This window comes from Triticum aestivum, chromosome 5D, assembly GCF_018294505.1.
Source record: "Triticum aestivum cultivar Chinese Spring chromosome 5D, IWGSC CS RefSeq v2.1, whole genome shotgun sequence".
Taxonomy (NCBI): Eukaryota; Viridiplantae; Streptophyta; class Magnoliopsida; order Poales; family Poaceae; genus Triticum; species Triticum aestivum.
In genome coordinates, this window is record NC_057808.1 from 218,228,880 (window position 1) to 218,247,143 (window position 18,264).

The following is an 18,264-nucleotide window of genomic DNA, read 5'->3' on the forward strand; positions in this document are numbered from 1 at the left end:
GACTTGTAGTCGGCCACCATGTCTCGTAGTTGATCCTTTAGCTCGTCCAACTTGGTGTCGATGTAGTCCCTTTTCCTTGCTTCGAAGTGTCGTATGTCGATGGCGAGGTTGTCGAGGCGCTCTCGCAAGGTAGATTGTGCACATTGCATTTCGTGTTGTAGTCCGAAGATGGACGTTTTGGTGATGTAGTTGTTCGCGCCGTTGTTGTTGTCGAAGACCGAAGATGAAATGCCCATCACAAGACTCGAGCAAATATGAGTGGGAGAAAGGAGAGAACCATACCAAATGTACATTGACCGATGTTGAAAATGGATCAATGATCACTCAATGATTGAACAAGGAAATAGCACAATCGGTACCGATCTCGTCGATTTCTCACACCTACACAAATAAGGCTTATGGTGGAGCTCGGTGAGGATAGTGGCACAAAAATTTGATGCAAAATGTTAGCAAGAGTCAATAATGTTGAAAGAGATTAACAAATTCGCAAGTAAAACAATTAGACCAATAGCAATGAATGGCACACGGAAACGCACACATGGATAGATAAATGGGGTCGTGCAACCAAGGAATGAGCACAAAATGTGGAATCCACGGAAAACGCTCGTGTTGCACAACTCAAGAGAGACGCTAGCACGATTGCTCAATAGGCGGATACGACACTTGTGCACAACCTATAAGATGCAAAATGTATCAACTTCTATCCCAAGTATGCTATGTATGTATGGTTCCCGGTGTTTCTCACACGATGATCCAAGATGATCGGATATGACAATCTTATGTGCAATGTGGTATGATGCTATGGCTATTGCTTACAAGCTTCTTTGCTCTTTCTTTTTGCTTAAAAGCTTATTCTTTTTTTATATGGCCACAATGTGAAATGCACAAACCAAGATAGCAATTGTGTATATGCGGGAACAATCTTTGTGACACAATGGATGATATGATACCAAGATGATATGATATGTATGCAATGGAAGGTGTAGATCACTAATGTGCACAAGTAACGTTGCCGGCAATACTCAAATGGCTAGTCTCGATAGGCAAGTAACACAAAATGGGCTAGGGGTTATCAAGGCAATGGCAAGGGAATATACAATGGAGGGATACCACGATACGAAGATGATATCGATATGGAGGTTACCGTCCGTGGCGATGATGAGTGGCGGTATTCTTGATGTAGAACCGTTCATAATTAGCCGAAACACCTTAGGAAACGGAGAAAAAAAAACGGAAACTCAAAATCTCAAAGGCAAATGTCAAATGGTGGTGGCGGGATGCGGTGGTGGTGTTACGATGGGTTATGCGAGTAGGCAATGCGGAAGTGGAGGGTTAAGTTGAGGTGGCAGAAGTGTATGATGGGCAAGCCTATGCGGAAGTGGTGGTGGTGGTTGATGAAGAAGTAACCGGCCCTAAGTAGCCGAAACACCTTAGGAGACTCGAATCACTACTCAAGCAACCACTAATGCTATGGTGAACCAAATGGGTTAGGTTGCGGAAGGCTATTGTGGTTATGCGGATGATGTGGTGGAAGCCCTAGGCAAAGATGCCAAAGTTGTCAAAATTTGATGAAGTCAAATGATGTTGGTCATATTTTTGTGGGATGGAGGATGTCAATAGCTTCAAAACGAGCTAAAGAACGTCAAAATCGAAGTTCGGATGAATTAGTTATGGCCGAAACAAAAATCAGCCGAAGTTGATATCTACAAGTGTCGGACCTCCGGAAATGGACGGATGTCCGGTCGTCGGACGTTCGGTCGGGCTCGGAAATCCGCTGTTTCAGCTCGGGATCGGGGTGTCGGATGTCCGGTAAGTACCGGTCGTCCGGTGGTTCCTGGGGCTCCGGACGTCCGGTAAAGTGGCGGTCGTCCGGTGGGTCTGGGTCAACGCGAGATGCGAGATTCGGGACGCGATTTTGGGCAGAAATTAGGGGTTTGGGGGTCAAAATTGAGGAAATTTCGTGGATGAAAAGTGGGGAAACTTGAAGAGATGGTAGATCCACTCGAAACCAAGCAAATCCATGGATCAAAATCAACAAAACATTATCAAACCAACAAATCAAAAAAAATTGAGGCTATTTTTGTGGGGATTTTCGAAATTGGGGAAGAACACAACAAAATCAAGCTAGAAAACGAAGAGGGGAGGCTCCGAAATCGTGATCAACGTGGCTCATGATACCAAGATGATGTAGGGTGGAACCCTAGATGGCCGATCTTTCACGAAAGGAGCGGATCCCAACGAGGAAGACGAAGAACACGAGGGGAAACACGAGAGGAAAGAGAGGAATCACTCAAATCAACAAGAAACAATCACACATATGCTAGATTCTCGAAACACAAGGAGAGATACAAGATCCACGATCAACAAAGGACGATACAAAGGTAACCGGTTCTTCTCCGTGAAGAGTTCTTGAGGGGTCTTCCCATGAAGGGGTCTTAAATCCAAGGTGGATCTTCTCCGAAGAGGTAACGGTCCCTCACGATGGAGTAGATCCGGATGGATGAGCGAAGCTCTATCTCACATATGAGCTAACACAACGCTAACTCTAACTAGGAGGAGGTGAAGGAGTATATATAGTCTAGGGCCACGAAGGGGTAAGTGGGGGATACATGGGCCTCGGCCCGATACTCTGCGCACAGACAGGCGCCAGTCGTCCGACGGGTACCGGACGTCCGGTGGCTCGCGAGGGTCCGGTCGTCCGGTACTTGTCGGATGTCCGACGTTTTGGCTCTGGATAGGTGGCACTGGATTTCCGGTCGATGTCAGTCGTCCGGTGGCTGAAGATCGTCGGACGTCCGGCGTCTGGCGGTCGTCCGATCGCTGTAGATTTGGGGGCTGGGCCTTTTGGCTGGTGCGGCTTCCAGGCGTCGGACGTCCGGTGACTGTCGGACGTCCGGTGACTGTCGGACGTCCAGGAGTTGATGCTTCCTGGCAGCTCTTCTCTTGTTCTGTGCGCTTGGTGTCCTCGCCGTCTTGTCCATGGTCTTCCTCTTTGTTCCTGATCATGCATAGCACATATATTTGAGGTAGTAGCCATGTCTCACATGTGGAAAGTGATGGTTCGGAGAGGAGCGAGTTCACCTTGCGTCCAATGACATATAGTCGAGGTCTCATCTTATGTATCCTTGGATCATGAAGAGTGGTCGAAGTGGACATGGGGATGATCATAGGATGCTCCGCATCAGTAGCCCACCAGTCCGCAAACGTCGTCGCCGAGCAGGGCAGGGTAGCAATGGATTGGCAATGAGAGAGAGAATATCATGCCACGCCTGGCGGAAGGAAGGGCAGCCAGCCAGAAGATGTTGCATACCCTGGAGGGTCTGATCGCCGACATTTCAATGGAAAAGAAATGTTTGGGATGGAGGAATTTCACTTTACATACTACAATCTGCCCCTCAAGCGGACTGAAATCTCCTATGGTTAAGCGAGTTCATCTTTTTTCTTTTTTTGATAAAGACAAGCTGGTTCATCTACTGTAGCATTTCAAACAATTGGGATGCTTCACCCCGAAACTTGATTTGGAAGTTGCGGCTCCCTAGGAAGATACTCTCACCATCCCAAATTACTTGTCACAGAACGGATAGAAACGGATATATTTAGAACTAAAAATATGTCTAAATACATCCATTTCTACAATAAGTAATTCGGGACGAAGGGAGTAAATATGATGCTGTGGCGCTTTGACCACAACAGCCTGCCCCTGCGAGCGAACATCCAGCACCGTGGCCCTACGCAGCAGACTAGACTAGGATGGCTGGGAAGTGCATGGATGAATCAGGGTACATATGAACCCACTTTGGAAAAACACATTTCTAAATGCTAATTTTTTTAAAAAATGTTGCACAGGTACGTGTCCATATTCGATGTGCGTGCATAAAGTTTCACGAAAAAATAGATTTTTCTGTGGCTTGTGCAAAAAAGACAAAAATTATGGGTGAAACACTATTTAGAAGCACTGAAATTTGTCTTTTTTACGGAGACAAAACAAAAGGATATTTTTGCACAAAACTTTGTGCCGCATACACACATTTGTGAACATGTATGCCTGATATTTTTTTTTTGAATTTTTTAACATTTAAAAAGTGCTTAAAACGAATTTTTTGAAAATTGGGTGCATATGCCCATGGGTGCAGGGGGTGCCTTCTCAGGATGGCTGCCACATGTTCCTGAGCTGCAAATATACGAACCCCTGCCAGCATGCCAATCCGGAGGGGTATTGACTACACAAAAGACAGGCAGGTTGCAGATACAACACGCCATTTCCTTGCTGAAACACCCATGACTGCTAGTATTACACTCCTTAAAAGCAAGCCAATTCGTGTCTGATCTTGGAAATGGGTCGGATCATCACTGGAACTGACGCCACGATCCTCGACAATGCTCTAACTTCCGGTGATCGTAAAAAAAACCGTGTTGTTTCTCGCAGTAGAGCTTCTAACTCTGTTCTTCATGGCTTAGCAGCTCATGAAGCGCATATTGGCATGATGATGCACCTGGCTATGTAAACGCTATGGTGGCCAGCGATTTAGCTGTGCCAGCAATGTAATAAAGCCCAGCAGATTCCTACGAAAAGAAAATCAAACTGGCCCCATAACAGGACCAAGTCTTGGGGTACACCTTACGGCTGCAGGCTGCGTAGTTCAGGAGTTGGATGTTGATAGTTCAGGATTTTTGTCTTAGGATTAGGATTGATTAAGGAATTATCTGACCCAGTCTTGGCCACCGGCTCAGTACAGTCCAACATCGGTTTCACTGGACTTGCAAGTGTTCCATGCAGAATAAACATACAAACTGAGCCCGACGAAATAGAACCTCTAATCTGAAAGTGCCACTGACCTAGTGCAAGTCACTGGAACTTTCTGATAAGCTCAAGTTTACGAGCCTGGAAGAACTTACAACGGCCTTTTCCACTCGATTCGATCTCCTCGGACTTCCTTTTGAACCCTGTGAAACCTAAGCTCGACAACGTGACCTGTCGCTTGGCGCTTCCGTAGCCAGCTGCATCTTCATCAACTTCGTCCGACTCCCTACAAGTGATCACATGCCACAAATCATCGTGGTGGTCATTTACATTTTGCTATTACCGCAGCGCAGCAGCATAAGGGTTTGAATTCAAACTTACCATGTGACTTCAACTCCATTCTTGAAGTATGCCGTGCAAGTTCCCCAACTAAAACGCACCAAAGTTGGGAAACCAAATACTGGATGCTTATGATCTTTTAACCATTGTATAGTATTAGGATCTGCTCCATTAATTAGGAGCACCTTTAAAAACAGTCGTATGCATTAAACATTGACAACATCGTTGATCAGGAGCAATCGGTTACCTCCTGGATAACCTGATCCAGTGTTCATGTGCATATTCTGAGCTGTTTCATCAAATACCCAGTTTCGTAAGGCTCTATCCCTAGTGACCTGCAATGCATGAACATATTCAAACTTGGTTGAAACAGTTCATAACAACACAGAGCCCATATGTATGAGTCTTGACTCTTAGACACTAACAACAGGGTAGAGACTATCACGAATAAATACCTTTGCAACTATACTTGCTCCACTAACAACAGGGTAGAGACTATCAGCTTTCTTGGCAACCACAAATTTGATGCCTGGAAACTTTTCAGTAAGTTTGACTCTGTACTTCTCAGGATCTCCAACTGTGTCGATATAGACCTTTGCAACAAGTACACCATTATTCAAACTATGTTGTGAGCATTTCCATTTAGAAAGGTTATCTGTGTACATGAATACCATTTCAAGAACAAAATAACTTACCTCTGTCAGTAGAACTCCACTATCAATAGCTTTTCTAACAAGGCCCATTGCAGAGTTGTGGGATATTTCATTGAGATTAATTTTTGTCCTGAAAATCAAGAAGACTTTTAATCTACTGAAGAAGGTTGAGATTTGAAGTTCATAGTGTACTGAAGCATACCTTTTTAACATTTTGGCAGATAACACTTTTGAGCATATGACATCAACCTCCCACCCGATGGAGCTATTCATCTTCAGACTTTCAAACAGCTCCTCCCTTTGCTCCTCCTTCAAGGTCTTCGAATCTGTTGAAGAATAGAAGAACGATAAGCCAACCAAGTTCGCTGATAAATCAGCAACGAAACTGCTGAAGAGTCTGGGCGATTTCATAACTTGTTAACTGCTACTCCCTCCGTCCCAAATTAATTGACTCAGATTTGTCTAGATACGGATGTATCTAGTGTTAGATACGGATGTACTCCCTCCGTCCGAAAAAACTTGTCATCAAAATGGATAAAAAGGGGTGTATCTAGAACTAAAATACATCTAGATACATTCCATTTTATTCATTTTAATGATAAGTATTTTCGGACGGAGGGAGTATCTAGTGTTAGATACATCCGTATCTAGACAAATCTGAGTTAAGTAATTCAGGACGAAGGTAATAATTTAATTCTTCCACTTCAGCGAATCCAGTACTCACGGAAAGCAGCATTACCAGGCTACTCTAGGACTTGACAATTGGGGAATAATATTGAAAATGGTAAAACTACCTAAATAAATTAAAGAATTGGCGACCCTAAAGTTGAAATTCATGCACGGTGCAAAGAAATAGATATGGGAGCTCTCAAATGGCAGAAGCTGGTTTTTTAAACTAAAACTACTATTTGATGTTTTACTCAGATAAGAAGTACACAGAAGCAGTTATGAACTCCCTCCGTTCACTATTATAAGATGTTCTAACTTTTTCTAAATCAGATGTATGTAGACACGTTTTAGTGTGTTTGTTTGCTCATTTCAGTCCGTATGTAGTCTCCATATTGAAATATCCAAAACATCTTATAATGGTGAATGGGGGGAATACAAGAATGGAGACAAAGGAGGTGGGGAGGAGAGTGGGCGGGCCAGCGGGGGGTGAAAAAAAAAGGCAACTATGGAGACTTGAGGGAATAGCAACAATTAATCAGGTTCTACTGAAAAAGACAAGATGTCTGTACCATAGGTGTTTTTTCTTCTGTCCATAAACTCAAGGGCTCAGGTTCATGCACACAGTATCAAGTTTTAAGAAACTATGCTTGTTTCTTTCCTCCCAAATCAACCAAAGTACTGAGTGTGGTAACTTAATACAAGACTTGGTCTTTAAATGATAATGTGATCCAGTTCCAAATTTGCCTCTTGGTGCAGGATGCAAGTAATTTGTTTATTAAAGTAAAATGCTATCACTCCGTTCACAAATATAGGATGTTCTAACACTTTTCTGAATCAGATGTATATAGACACGTTTTAGTGTGTTTGTTCACTCATTTCAATCTGTATGTGGTCCACATTGAAATATCCAAAACATCTTATACTCCGTATTTGTGAACGGAGGGAGTATGTCACAGCAACCTAAACTAATTAAGGAGTTAAGCAATCCAGGCATTCCCACAAGCACAGCAGTCAAGCAGACTACTAAATTTATGAAATACAAGAAAAGGGCATGAGTGAGACCTGCAAAACTGAGGGTGGCAAGAGTGTCATGGTAGGAGCGCGCGCAATACATGCAGCCATACACCATGGGACCTGCGGGAGCGATAAACACAAGTTATGATTCTTTTCGGAAAGAACACATCTAATATTTCTGCTTAATCCATTCGCAAATCCGAGTTCTGCTCCGGATATTTCATTGGGGATGCGCGCAAATCAGATAAAATTGCGAGCAAGATTCTACCTTTCAGCGGAAACGGGTTATCAGCGTATAATTAACAGTATCTTGCAGCAGATCTACAAGAAACGAATGCATATGCATGGCCCAATTCGCCAAACCGAAAGCTAAAATCAACAGCAAGACGGAGAAGAGGTGGTTTACCAAGAACAGGGCCGCGTCCAGCCTCGTCGATGCCCATGAGGCAAGGCTCTTTGGTGGCCCACTCCGGTGCTGCCGCCGCTGTCGCCGTGGCCGCCGCCGCCGCCGCCGCCATCTCAGTCGCAGTTTTTCCTTTTCTTTTTTGATGAGTGAAATCTCAGTCGCAGCTGCGCGCGGGGAGACCTACCTGATGCCGCGAAAACGGTAGAGCCTCTTCCTTTTTTTTGAGGACACATCCAGTTATGTCGGCCCAATATACCTTCTAGCACTTCTGCTTAATCGACCCAATACGGATTTTATAATAATCGGCCCAGTATGTATTTTTTTAATAAAGCGTTAGAAATTAATTAACATGTTGATTAAAGTGTTTGTTGGACACGTCCCCTCAAGGGGTATATATTATACAGATCATCATCAATAAATGAATTGCTTGATTCATTTGTTGTCTGTCGATTTCTTTCTCTATCTCTGTTCTTAATACGTTATCAGCATGATTGGTTTATGTTCATCAGAGGAACGAAATATTGTGGTGACACACGAGGCGAGGCTTATAGCACAGGGGTTCACGCAAAGACCCGTCATCACATATATGATGAAACATATTCGTCTATGAGTGGAATAATGTTCCGATATTTGATATCATTAGCAGTGAATAATGAATTTGTATATCCAACTGATGGATGTTGTGACTACTGACTACATAGTTGTATGCGTCACTTGATTCAGATATCTCTAAGATAATTCCGAATGAATGAAGATTCTGAAATTTAATCGCAACATTTCTTGTGTAAAGCTTCAGAAGTCATTTTATGACTTCAAGTAGTCGGTGAGGATGTGGTATAACTGACTGGGTGAGTTCCTTTGTTAGAAGGGTTACTCAAACATTGATATTGCTCATGCATGTTAATCAACAAATATAAAGATGGATTTTGCATCATTCTTGTATATGTTGATATCTGAATATCATTGAAACTACACAAGAAATGCATGAGACAAGTAAGTCATCTTAAGACGGAGTGTGAGATGAAAGATTTAGTTGAGACCAAACATTGCTTGAGTTTGGAACTCGAGTGTATTCCTCCGGGAATACTTGTTCACCAGCCTACATTTATCCGAAAGATCGTTGAAAAGTTCAAAATGGATAAGTCATACCCATCAACTAACTATGGTTGTGAGATCGCTCTTGATTAGTAGAGATAAATATCCATTTATACCTGAGTGTAGTGATGAAGAGATAGTATAACTGAATTTTCATATCTCGGTGCAATGAAAGCACTAATGTATCTAGCAACCGCACCAGGACTGGTATATTATTTGCAGTGAATTGATTGTATAAATACAATGCGTCACCAGTGAAAGGCATGGGTTTAGTGTGAAGAATATTTTAGATATCTTCTAGACATCAAAGATCTTGATTTGTTCTATTAGGAAAATCAAGATATGATCGTGATTGGATATCGTGATGCCGGGTGCATATCAGATCCCCATAATCCTAGATCACATACTGATTTGTTTTCTCGAATGGAGGTACGACCTTCTCTCGGAAGTCAAAAGGAAAAACTTTAGTAGCTGCATCCGCTAATCATTCTGAATGTATGACGCAACATGTGAATCTGTTTGGCTTCACAGAATGATGAACTTTCTTGAAAGTTCGGGTGGATTTGATTGGTAGGAATCACCCACCATTATCTATAAAGATAATGTTGTTTGTATTACATAGATGCAGACAAGTTATATAGAGCAATATTACAAAGTATATTACTCTGAAAATATTTTATTCCTCGTGAGTTGAAAAGTGGGAAGATAAATATTTTGGAAGCAAAGTCATATGTGATCTTTGATCTTTGTGATATATTCACAAAATCTTTACCAAGTTCTTCATTCCCGAAAGATGTTAATGATGTGGTACAAAATGACTTGTAAGGTTTAGGGGGAGTGCGCTTCTGAACGATAATCTGTTCGAGATCCTCGGATCCTTGATATTGCACTCTTTTCCTTTATGAGTTTTTTCCTATATGGTTTCTCATAAAAAGTTTTAGTGAGGCAATAGTAATACAAGCATTGTGATATGTCATTTTCTCCTTATTTTCACACTAGGTTTTTGGAATGAGTTTTTCATGGCATATTATACTTTCGAAGCTTTAGATATGAAGCAGAACGCTGGAATTTCGTTGTCGCTCGAGTGAGTCTTGAAGGTTCGTGGTTGGGGTTGTTGCACATGCTATGCTAGCCATTCCAGAATCTGAGTCATCATCGGATTCATCAACTTCTTCAGAGTTGGATGATTCTTCTTCATGAGAGTCCACTTCCTTGCCGATGTATGCCTTGGCCTTGCGATAGGTATTCTTGTCGTTGGACGAGGACTTGGATAGATTCCATGAAAAAGATCTTGACGAGGACTTGGAGGAACTATCCTTCTTCTTGAAGATCTTCTTGGACTTCTTCTCATCATCTGATTCGTAGTTCTCGATCTTCCTTTTAACATGGTTCTTGTTACCTGAATCAAATCTTCCAGTAGCTCATATCTCAGCTTCCCAGAGAGAGAAGTCCGAGATGAAATGTCCTGGTTTGTTGCACTTAAAACATGTGTACTCTCTAGTGGGCTTCGGAGAAGACTTTGACTTGCCAGAGGAGCTAGATCATTTTCCCTGAAACTGGTTTTTCTTTCCGAAGCGCTGGAATCTTTTAGTGATCAGTGCAAGATCTTTGTTGATTCTTTCAGGGTCATCGAAATCTTCTTCGGCATTGTCTTCTGAAGAGTAATCATCTACGGCCTTGGGAGCGTGACTCTTTGAGTGACTAGAACCATAGAGATCTCTCTTTTCTTCTTCCTGTTCCTCATGGGTGTTTAGCCATGATATTGGCAGAGTCAAGTGTCTTGAAGTCACCTCGTTCACGAATCATTAGAACAAGGGTATCAAAGGAACTATCAACATACCAGAGCAAATTCTTCATAACTTCATGATCGGTGATGTCTTCGGCACCGAGACCTTGCAGTTCATTCATGATGTCACTCAGACGATCGAATGTTTGTTGACAGCTTTCATTACCTATTCTCTTGAAGCGCGTGAAACCCCTGTAATTAAGCTACAGTAAACTCTAACTAATGTCGCCATGTCAGCACTTTTGATTAAGCTTAATTGCCTCTTAGTTGAAAATAAATTCAAATTTAAATCAAGAATTTAAATTTACAAATAAGGTTGGAAAATAGTTCATCATTTTGCAAATATTCCAAAATAAATATTGGTAATGTTAAACAACCTCACCTCTTTGCTCATTTGAGCTCTAGCTATTAAAACAGTACCAAAACATTAAATTAAATACTTTTCTTTATTATAAGAATTCGAAACTATTTTAAATAAATCCCAAACTCTTTGTGGCAGTGCATAAAATTGCAATATGAATTATGTGCCAAGTCCCATATTTTATAAAAGACATCAACTACTGGAAATAAAATAAAACATAAAATAAAAAAAGAAAAGAGGAAAGAAAAAGAAAAAGGAAAGAAAAGGCAGAAAGGTGGCATTGTGCTACGGCCGAGCCACGCCACGGTGCTGGCCCAACCCAAACCCCCCTCGTGCCCTTCTCCCTATTCACGCCCCCCCCCCCCCCCCCCCCCGAGGATGTAGAGCGCCCGTCCATGACGCTGATAGCCTCGGGGCGGCCATCCGGCGGCTCCACGACGCCTACTAGGTCGTCCCCGCCCCGGTCGAACCCTAGCGTCCCCCTTTCCTTCCCCTCGCTCTCTCCCTCGCCAGACCCGCCGCGCCCCCCCCCAAACGCCATTGTCGCCATGACCGTCGTCATCCTCGCGCCCACCGTCGTCCCCGCACCCTGAGGAGGTGTCCAAAGGCTCCTCTGTCATCTGCCTCGTCGACCCTGACCACCGGTTCGAGCTCATCACCCATACATCAACGTCGATGCCATCATCTCCTTCCTCGGGACCTGCCGCACGCTGTCGTCGATTCCGGCGACTTCACTCCGTCCCACGCCTCCCCGAGCAGCTCCCCGGCCATGATGTGAGCAAAGGGCCTCCCCCCTCTATTTTTTTCCCTTGATCCGAGCCCTCTGGCTCGTTGGCCGCTAATACGTCTCCAACGTATCTATAATTTTTGTTTGTTCCATGCTGTTATATTATAATTCTTGGATGTTTTACAATCATTTTATGGCAACTTTATATAATTTTTTGGGACTAACCTATTGAGATAGTGCCCAGTGCCAGTTACTGTTTTTTGCTAGTTTTTTACTTCGCAGAACATCCCTATCAAACGGAATCCGAATGCAGCGAAACTTTTTGGAGATATTTTTTGGACCAGAAGACAACTTGAGAGCCAAGAAAGCACCTAGGGGGAGGCCCGTGGGGCCCACAAGACACCAGGGCGCGCCAGAGGCCCCTGGCGCGCCCTAATGGGTTGTAGGGCCCACGGGGGTCCCTACACCGCCTCTTCGCTCTATAAATATCCAAATATTCCAAAAACCCTAGGAGGGCAGACAAAACACAATTCCAGCCGCCGGAAGTTCCAGAACCACGAGATCCAATATAGAGCCCTATTCCGGCACCTCGCCGGAGGGGAACACGATCACGGAGGGGTTCATCATCCTCATTGGTGCTCCTCCGATGATGCGTGAGTAGTTCACCATAGACCTACGAGTCTGTAGGCAGTAGCTAGATGGCTTCTTCTCTCTTTTTGATTCTCCATACAATGGTCTCTTGGAGATCTGTTTGATGTAAACTTTTTGCGGTGTGTTTGTTGGGATCCGATGAATTTTGAGTTTATGATCAGATCTATATCCATGAATATTATTTGAGTTTCTTTGATCTATTATATGCATGATTGTTATAGCCTCGTATTTCTTCTCCGAATCATTGGTTTAGTTAGGCCAACTAGATTGATTTTTTTCTTGCCATGGGAAGAGGTGTTTTGTGATGGGTCCGATCTTGCGGTATCCTCACCCAGTGACAAAAGGCGTAGCGAGACACGCATGTATCATTGCTATTAAGGATAAAAAGATGGGTTCTATTCCTACATGAGTAGATCTTGTCAACATGATGCCATCGTTCTTATTGCATTACTCGGTTTCTCCATGAACTTAATACACTAGATGCATGCTGGATAGCGGTCGATGTGTGGAGTAATAGTAGTAGATGCAGAATCGTTTTGGTCTACTAATCTTGGACGTGATGCCTATATACATGATCATTGCCTTGGATATCGTCATAATTATTCGATCTTCTATCAATTGCCCAACAGTAATTTCTCTACCCACCGTATGCTATTTTCTCGAGAGAAGCCACTAGTGAAATCTACGGCCCCCGAGTCTATCTTTTATCGTATTGCTTTCAGATCTATTTTTCACTGTATTTGTTTTCAGATCTATTATTCCAAAAACCCAAAAATACTTGGTTGCACTTTTATTTGCATCTTTTATTCGCGTTTTATTCAGATCTATTTATCCAAGCTCGTATAATTTAATCTATCTTTTTACCGAGGAGGGATTGACAACCCCTCTTACGCGTCGGTTTGCAAATATTCGTGCTTTGTATGCAGGTACCGTTTACATAATGTTGCTTGCTTCTCCTACTGGTTCGATAACCTTGGTCTCACAACTGAGGGAAATACCTACCATAGTTGTACTGCATCATCCCTTCCTCTTTGGGGAAATACCGACGCAGTTCAAGCCGCATCAAAAGGAATTTCTGGCGCCGTTGCCGGGGAGACATCATCAACATCTATCAAGTTCCTAATCACAAATCTCATCTCCTTGCGATTTAAATTATTTGCCATTTGCCTCTCGTTTTGAGCTCCCCCACTTCACAAAAAAAATCATTTTATTCGCCTTCTTTTTCTTTTTCCTTTTTCTCATCAGATCTCTTGTTTGCATATCTCTTTGCTAGCATGACTACCCCTCCTTTGTCACCAAATTTTGAAGTTCTATACTTCAAGTAGAAACAAGGAGAAAATTTGAAAGATGCTTGGTATATGTTAATGGATTCCTACCGCATTTGTAATCTAAAGGGGGATGCAAAGATTTTGCTTTGTAATTCTTATATAGGTTTAGCTTTGCATCATAGACAACTATTGGATTTCGCCGCAAAAGGGAATTTTATTGAGCTTGATGTTAATCCCGCCTATGAAATACTAGAGGGAATATTGGGAGTTCCACCACCAAAAAGGGGGTTTACTTTTAACCAAGAGGGGATTCAAAAATTAGACAAATTAGGTGATCTACAGAAAAATTTGGTTGAGTTGCAAAAATATAATGAACCCCTCAAAATATTGGTGGAAATCTCAATCGCATGAATACTTTGATCACTCTTTGTAACAAGCGGTTGGATATTTTAGATCTCAAGATGGTCTCTTTTCCTAAGAATTTGGGGAAGCGTAAAGAGCCTCCTAGGTTTGAGAAAGCCCTCACAAAAGTGGCAAAAACTAAAGATGACAATACTTGAATCTATACATCATGCCTAGCTAAGGGCATAAAACGATAGCGCTTGTTGGGAGGCAACCCAATGAATAAAATTTATTTTTGCCTTTTTCTTTCTGTTCTTTAGTGTTTGCACAATTATGCTACTGTTATGATTCTGTTTTTTATGTTTTATTTAGTATTTGTGCCAAGTAAAGCGTTTGGGATCATGTTGGGTGATAGTTGATTTGATCTTGTTAGAAAATAGATTTTTTTTGCATCCAGTAACAGAATTGTTAAAATTCACAGAAGGGACGAAAACTTCTGAATTTTTTCACAAGATTGATGTACCAATTGCGTACGTTTTCCTAAGTTTTCAGAATTTTTGGAGTTACAGAAGTATGAGTAAAATTCACGTCTTTACATACTATTCTGTTTTTTACATATTCTATTTTCGTTGCATTGTGTGCTTATTTTGATGAATCTATGGTTTGTATCGGGGGGTATAAGCCATGTAAAGTTAGAATACAATAGGTATAATGCAATAACAAAATTTGAATGGGTTTTCAACGGTACTTAAAGTAGAGATTGGTTTTCTTATACTAACGGATCTCACGAAGGTTTTGTTAAGTTTTGTGTGATTGAAGTTTTCAAGTTTTGGGTGAGATCACGATGGATGAAGGAATAAGGAGTGTCAAGAGCCTAAGCTTTGGGATGCCCCACGGCACCCCAAGTTAATATTCAAGGAGAACCAAGCAACTAAGCTTGGGGATTCCTCGGAAGGCATCCCCTCTTTCTTCTAACGACCATCGGTATTTTACTTGGAGCTATATTTTTATTCGTCACATATCATGAGTTTTGCTTGGAGCGTCTTGTATTATATGAGTCTTTGCTTGTTTTGTTTTTTAGTTTGTCACAAGTATCCTTGCTGGACACACCTATTTGAGAGAGCCAAAATTATGCTATGATTTGTTAGAATTGCTCTTTATGCTTCACTTAAATTTTTTGAGCCATGGAATTTCTCTAGTGCTCCACTTATATCTTGTTGAGCACGGTGTGCTTTAATATTTGAAGAAATAATCTCATGATTCACTTAGATCTATTTGAGAGTTAGTAAAATTTTGAAGAAATTCTCTCATGCTTCATTTATATTATTTTGAGAGAAAGAAAAAAAATTATGCTCATGTTCTTCACTTAAATTTGTTTGAGCTTGTCAAAAGAAAATGCAATATATGAAATTAGTCCCAAAGTGATAGATATTCAAGAGGGATATAATAAAAACTTTCATGTAGATCATTGGACAAAATAAACTTGATTGCTTGTAATAGTTTTGAGATATGATGATAGTAATATATGAGTCATGTTGGTGAGTAATTATTCTCTAGTAAGAATATTGGTGTTAAGGTTTGTGATTCCCTACACAAGCACGAAAGTCAATAGTTATGCAATGAAATTACATCCTACTTGTGGTGCATTGTTTAGTGTTAGTTATGCTTAATGCTCGTTTATGAGAATGTTCATTTCTTGGTTTGTTGCTTCTCAATATTTTTGCTAGCCTCCACTTGTACTAAGTAGAAATACTACTTGTGCATCCAAAATCCTTAAACCCAGTTTTGCCATATGAGTCCACCATACCTACATATATGCGGTATTTTCGTGTTGTTCTAAGCAAATTTGTATGTGCCAACTCTAATTTTCAAAATGAATCTACTTTTTGTGTGCCCGTACCGCTCATGAAGCGGCAGGTGGCCAATATTTTTCCATGCTAGATGTGTTATTCTCAAGATGAGTGTTTATTTACTTGTCATTGCATGAGAGTGTGGCGGTAATAGGGATGCCCAGTCCCGAAATGAAAAAGAAATTTACTTTATGTTGCCAAATAATAAATTCCTTGGAAAGTGTTGGTATGGAAGGCCCGTGGATACTGCTAGCCATGGATTGTGAAAGAATGGCGGAAAAAGGAATAAACTTTATTTTATGTTTGGGAACTGCCTATGATGTATCTAGCATGGAAAGTATTGGGAACCACTCGGTCATTTTTGTTGACAGGAAAAGGATGCCTCTCAAAATATTTTATCTCTAAATTTAAGTTTTGGGCTCTGGCACCTCTACAAATCCCTACCTCCCTTTGTGAAGGGCCTATCTATTTATTTTTATGCAATTTTTTATTTTTATTCGAGTCTCCATCTTCTCTTATAAAGCATCAACTAAGGGGCACTATGATCATACTTGTGCATTGGATGTAGCTAATATTCGAGTGTGTTTCATGAATGGATCAATGATTGAGCATGATGGGCTAGGGATAGCTTTCTTTAGTGTTGATATTTTGAAAGACATGGTTGCTTATTGATATGCTTGAGTATTGAAGTTGTCATGTCAAATATAAACTATTGCTTTGAACCATCTAAAAGTCCAAATGTCCATGCTACAAAGGAAAAGAATATGTGATGAACATGTTAGGCAACATTCCACATAAAAAAGTCTGTTTTTATCATTTACCTACTCGAGGGCGAGCTATTCTAAGATAGCAAGAACTAGCTCCCAGTGCGCATGAATTAAGCTTGGGGATGCTGATACGTCTCCAACGTATCTATAGTTTTTGATTGCTCCATATTGTTATATTATCATTCTTGTATGTTTTACAATCATTTTATAGCAACTTTATATCATCTTTTGGGACTAACCTATAGACATAGTGCCCAGTGCCAGTTTTTTTTGCTTGTTTTTTTACTTCGCGGAATATCCCTATCAAGCGGAGTCCAAACGCAGCAAAATTTTTTGGAGATATTTTTTGGACCAGAAGACAACTTGGGAGCCAAGGAAGCACCCAGGGGCCCACAAGACACCAGGGCACGCTAGAGGCCCCTGGCACGCCTTGATGGGTTGTGGGGCCCACGGGGGTCTCCTGCACCACTTCTTCGCTCTATAAATATCCAAATATTCCAAAAACCCTAGGAGAGCAGACAAAACACAATTCCACCCGCGGCAAGTTCTAGAACCACGAGATCCAATCTAGAGCCCTATTCTGGCACTCCGCCGGAGGGGAACACGAGCACGGAGGGGTTCATCATCCTCATTGGTGCTCCTCCGATGATGCGTGAGTAGTTCACCATAGACCTACGGGTCCGTAGGCAGTAGCTAGATGGCTTCTTCTCTCTTTTTGATTGTCAATACAATGGTCTCTTGGAGATCTGTTTGATGTAAACTTTTTGCGATGTGTTTGTTGGGATCCGATGAATTTTGAGTTTATGATCAGATCTATATCCATGAATATTATTTGAGTTTCTTTGATCTATTATACGCATGATTGTTATAGCATCGTATTTGTTCTCCAAATCATTGGTTTAATTAGGCCAACTAGATTGATTTTTCTTGCCATGGGAAGAGGTGCATTGTGATGGGTTCGATCTTGCGGTTCCTCACCCACTGATAGAAGGGGTAGCGAGACACGCATGTATCATTGCTATTAAGGATAAAAAGATGGGGTCTATTCCTACATGAGTAGATCTTGTCAACATCATGTCATCATTCTTATTGCATTACTCCGTTTCTCCATGAACTTAATACACTAGATGCATGCTGGATAGCGGTCAATGTGTGGAGTAATAGTAGTAGATGCAGAATCGTTTTGGTCTACTAATCTTGAACATGATGCCTATATACATGATCATTGCCTTGGATATGGTCATAATTATTCGATCTTCTATCAATTGCCCAACGGTAATTTCTCTACCCACAATATGCTATTTTTCCCGAGAGAAGCCACTAGTGAAATATACGGCCACTGGGCTATCTTTTATCATATTGCTTTCAGATCTATTTTTCATCGTATTTGTTTTCAGATATATTATTCCAAAAACCCAAAAATACTTTGCTGCACTTTTTATTTGCATCTTTTATTTCGTGTTTTATTCAGATATATTTATCCAATCTCATACAATTTAATCTATCTTTTTACCGAGGAGGGATTGACAACCCCTCTTACGCGTCGGGTTGCAAGTATTTGTTCTTTGTGTGCAGGTGCCGTTTACATGGTGTTG

The 18,264-nt window shown here is 41.5% G+C and overlaps 1 protein-coding gene across 1 annotated transcript; it reads right to left on the reverse strand.

The window, feature by feature from the left end:
- Nucleotides 1-4,658: 4,658 nt before the first annotated feature.
- On the reverse strand, nt 4,659-8,038 carry LOC123124551 (ribonuclease H2 subunit A). Its single transcript, XM_044545140.1, has 8 exons — nt 7,823-8,038; nt 7,465-7,536; nt 5,936-6,059; nt 5,776-5,863; nt 5,536-5,673; nt 5,328-5,415; nt 5,123-5,243; nt 4,659-5,027 (listed from the first exon to the last, which is right to left on the reverse strand). Exons 1-8 carry the CDS (start codon nt 7,932-7,934, stop codon nt 4,847-4,849), a joined length of 924 nt encoding a protein of 307 aa, XP_044401075.1. The 5' UTR covers nt 7,935-8,038; the 3' UTR covers nt 4,659-4,846.
- Nucleotides 8,039-18,264: the final 10,226 nt, after the last annotated feature.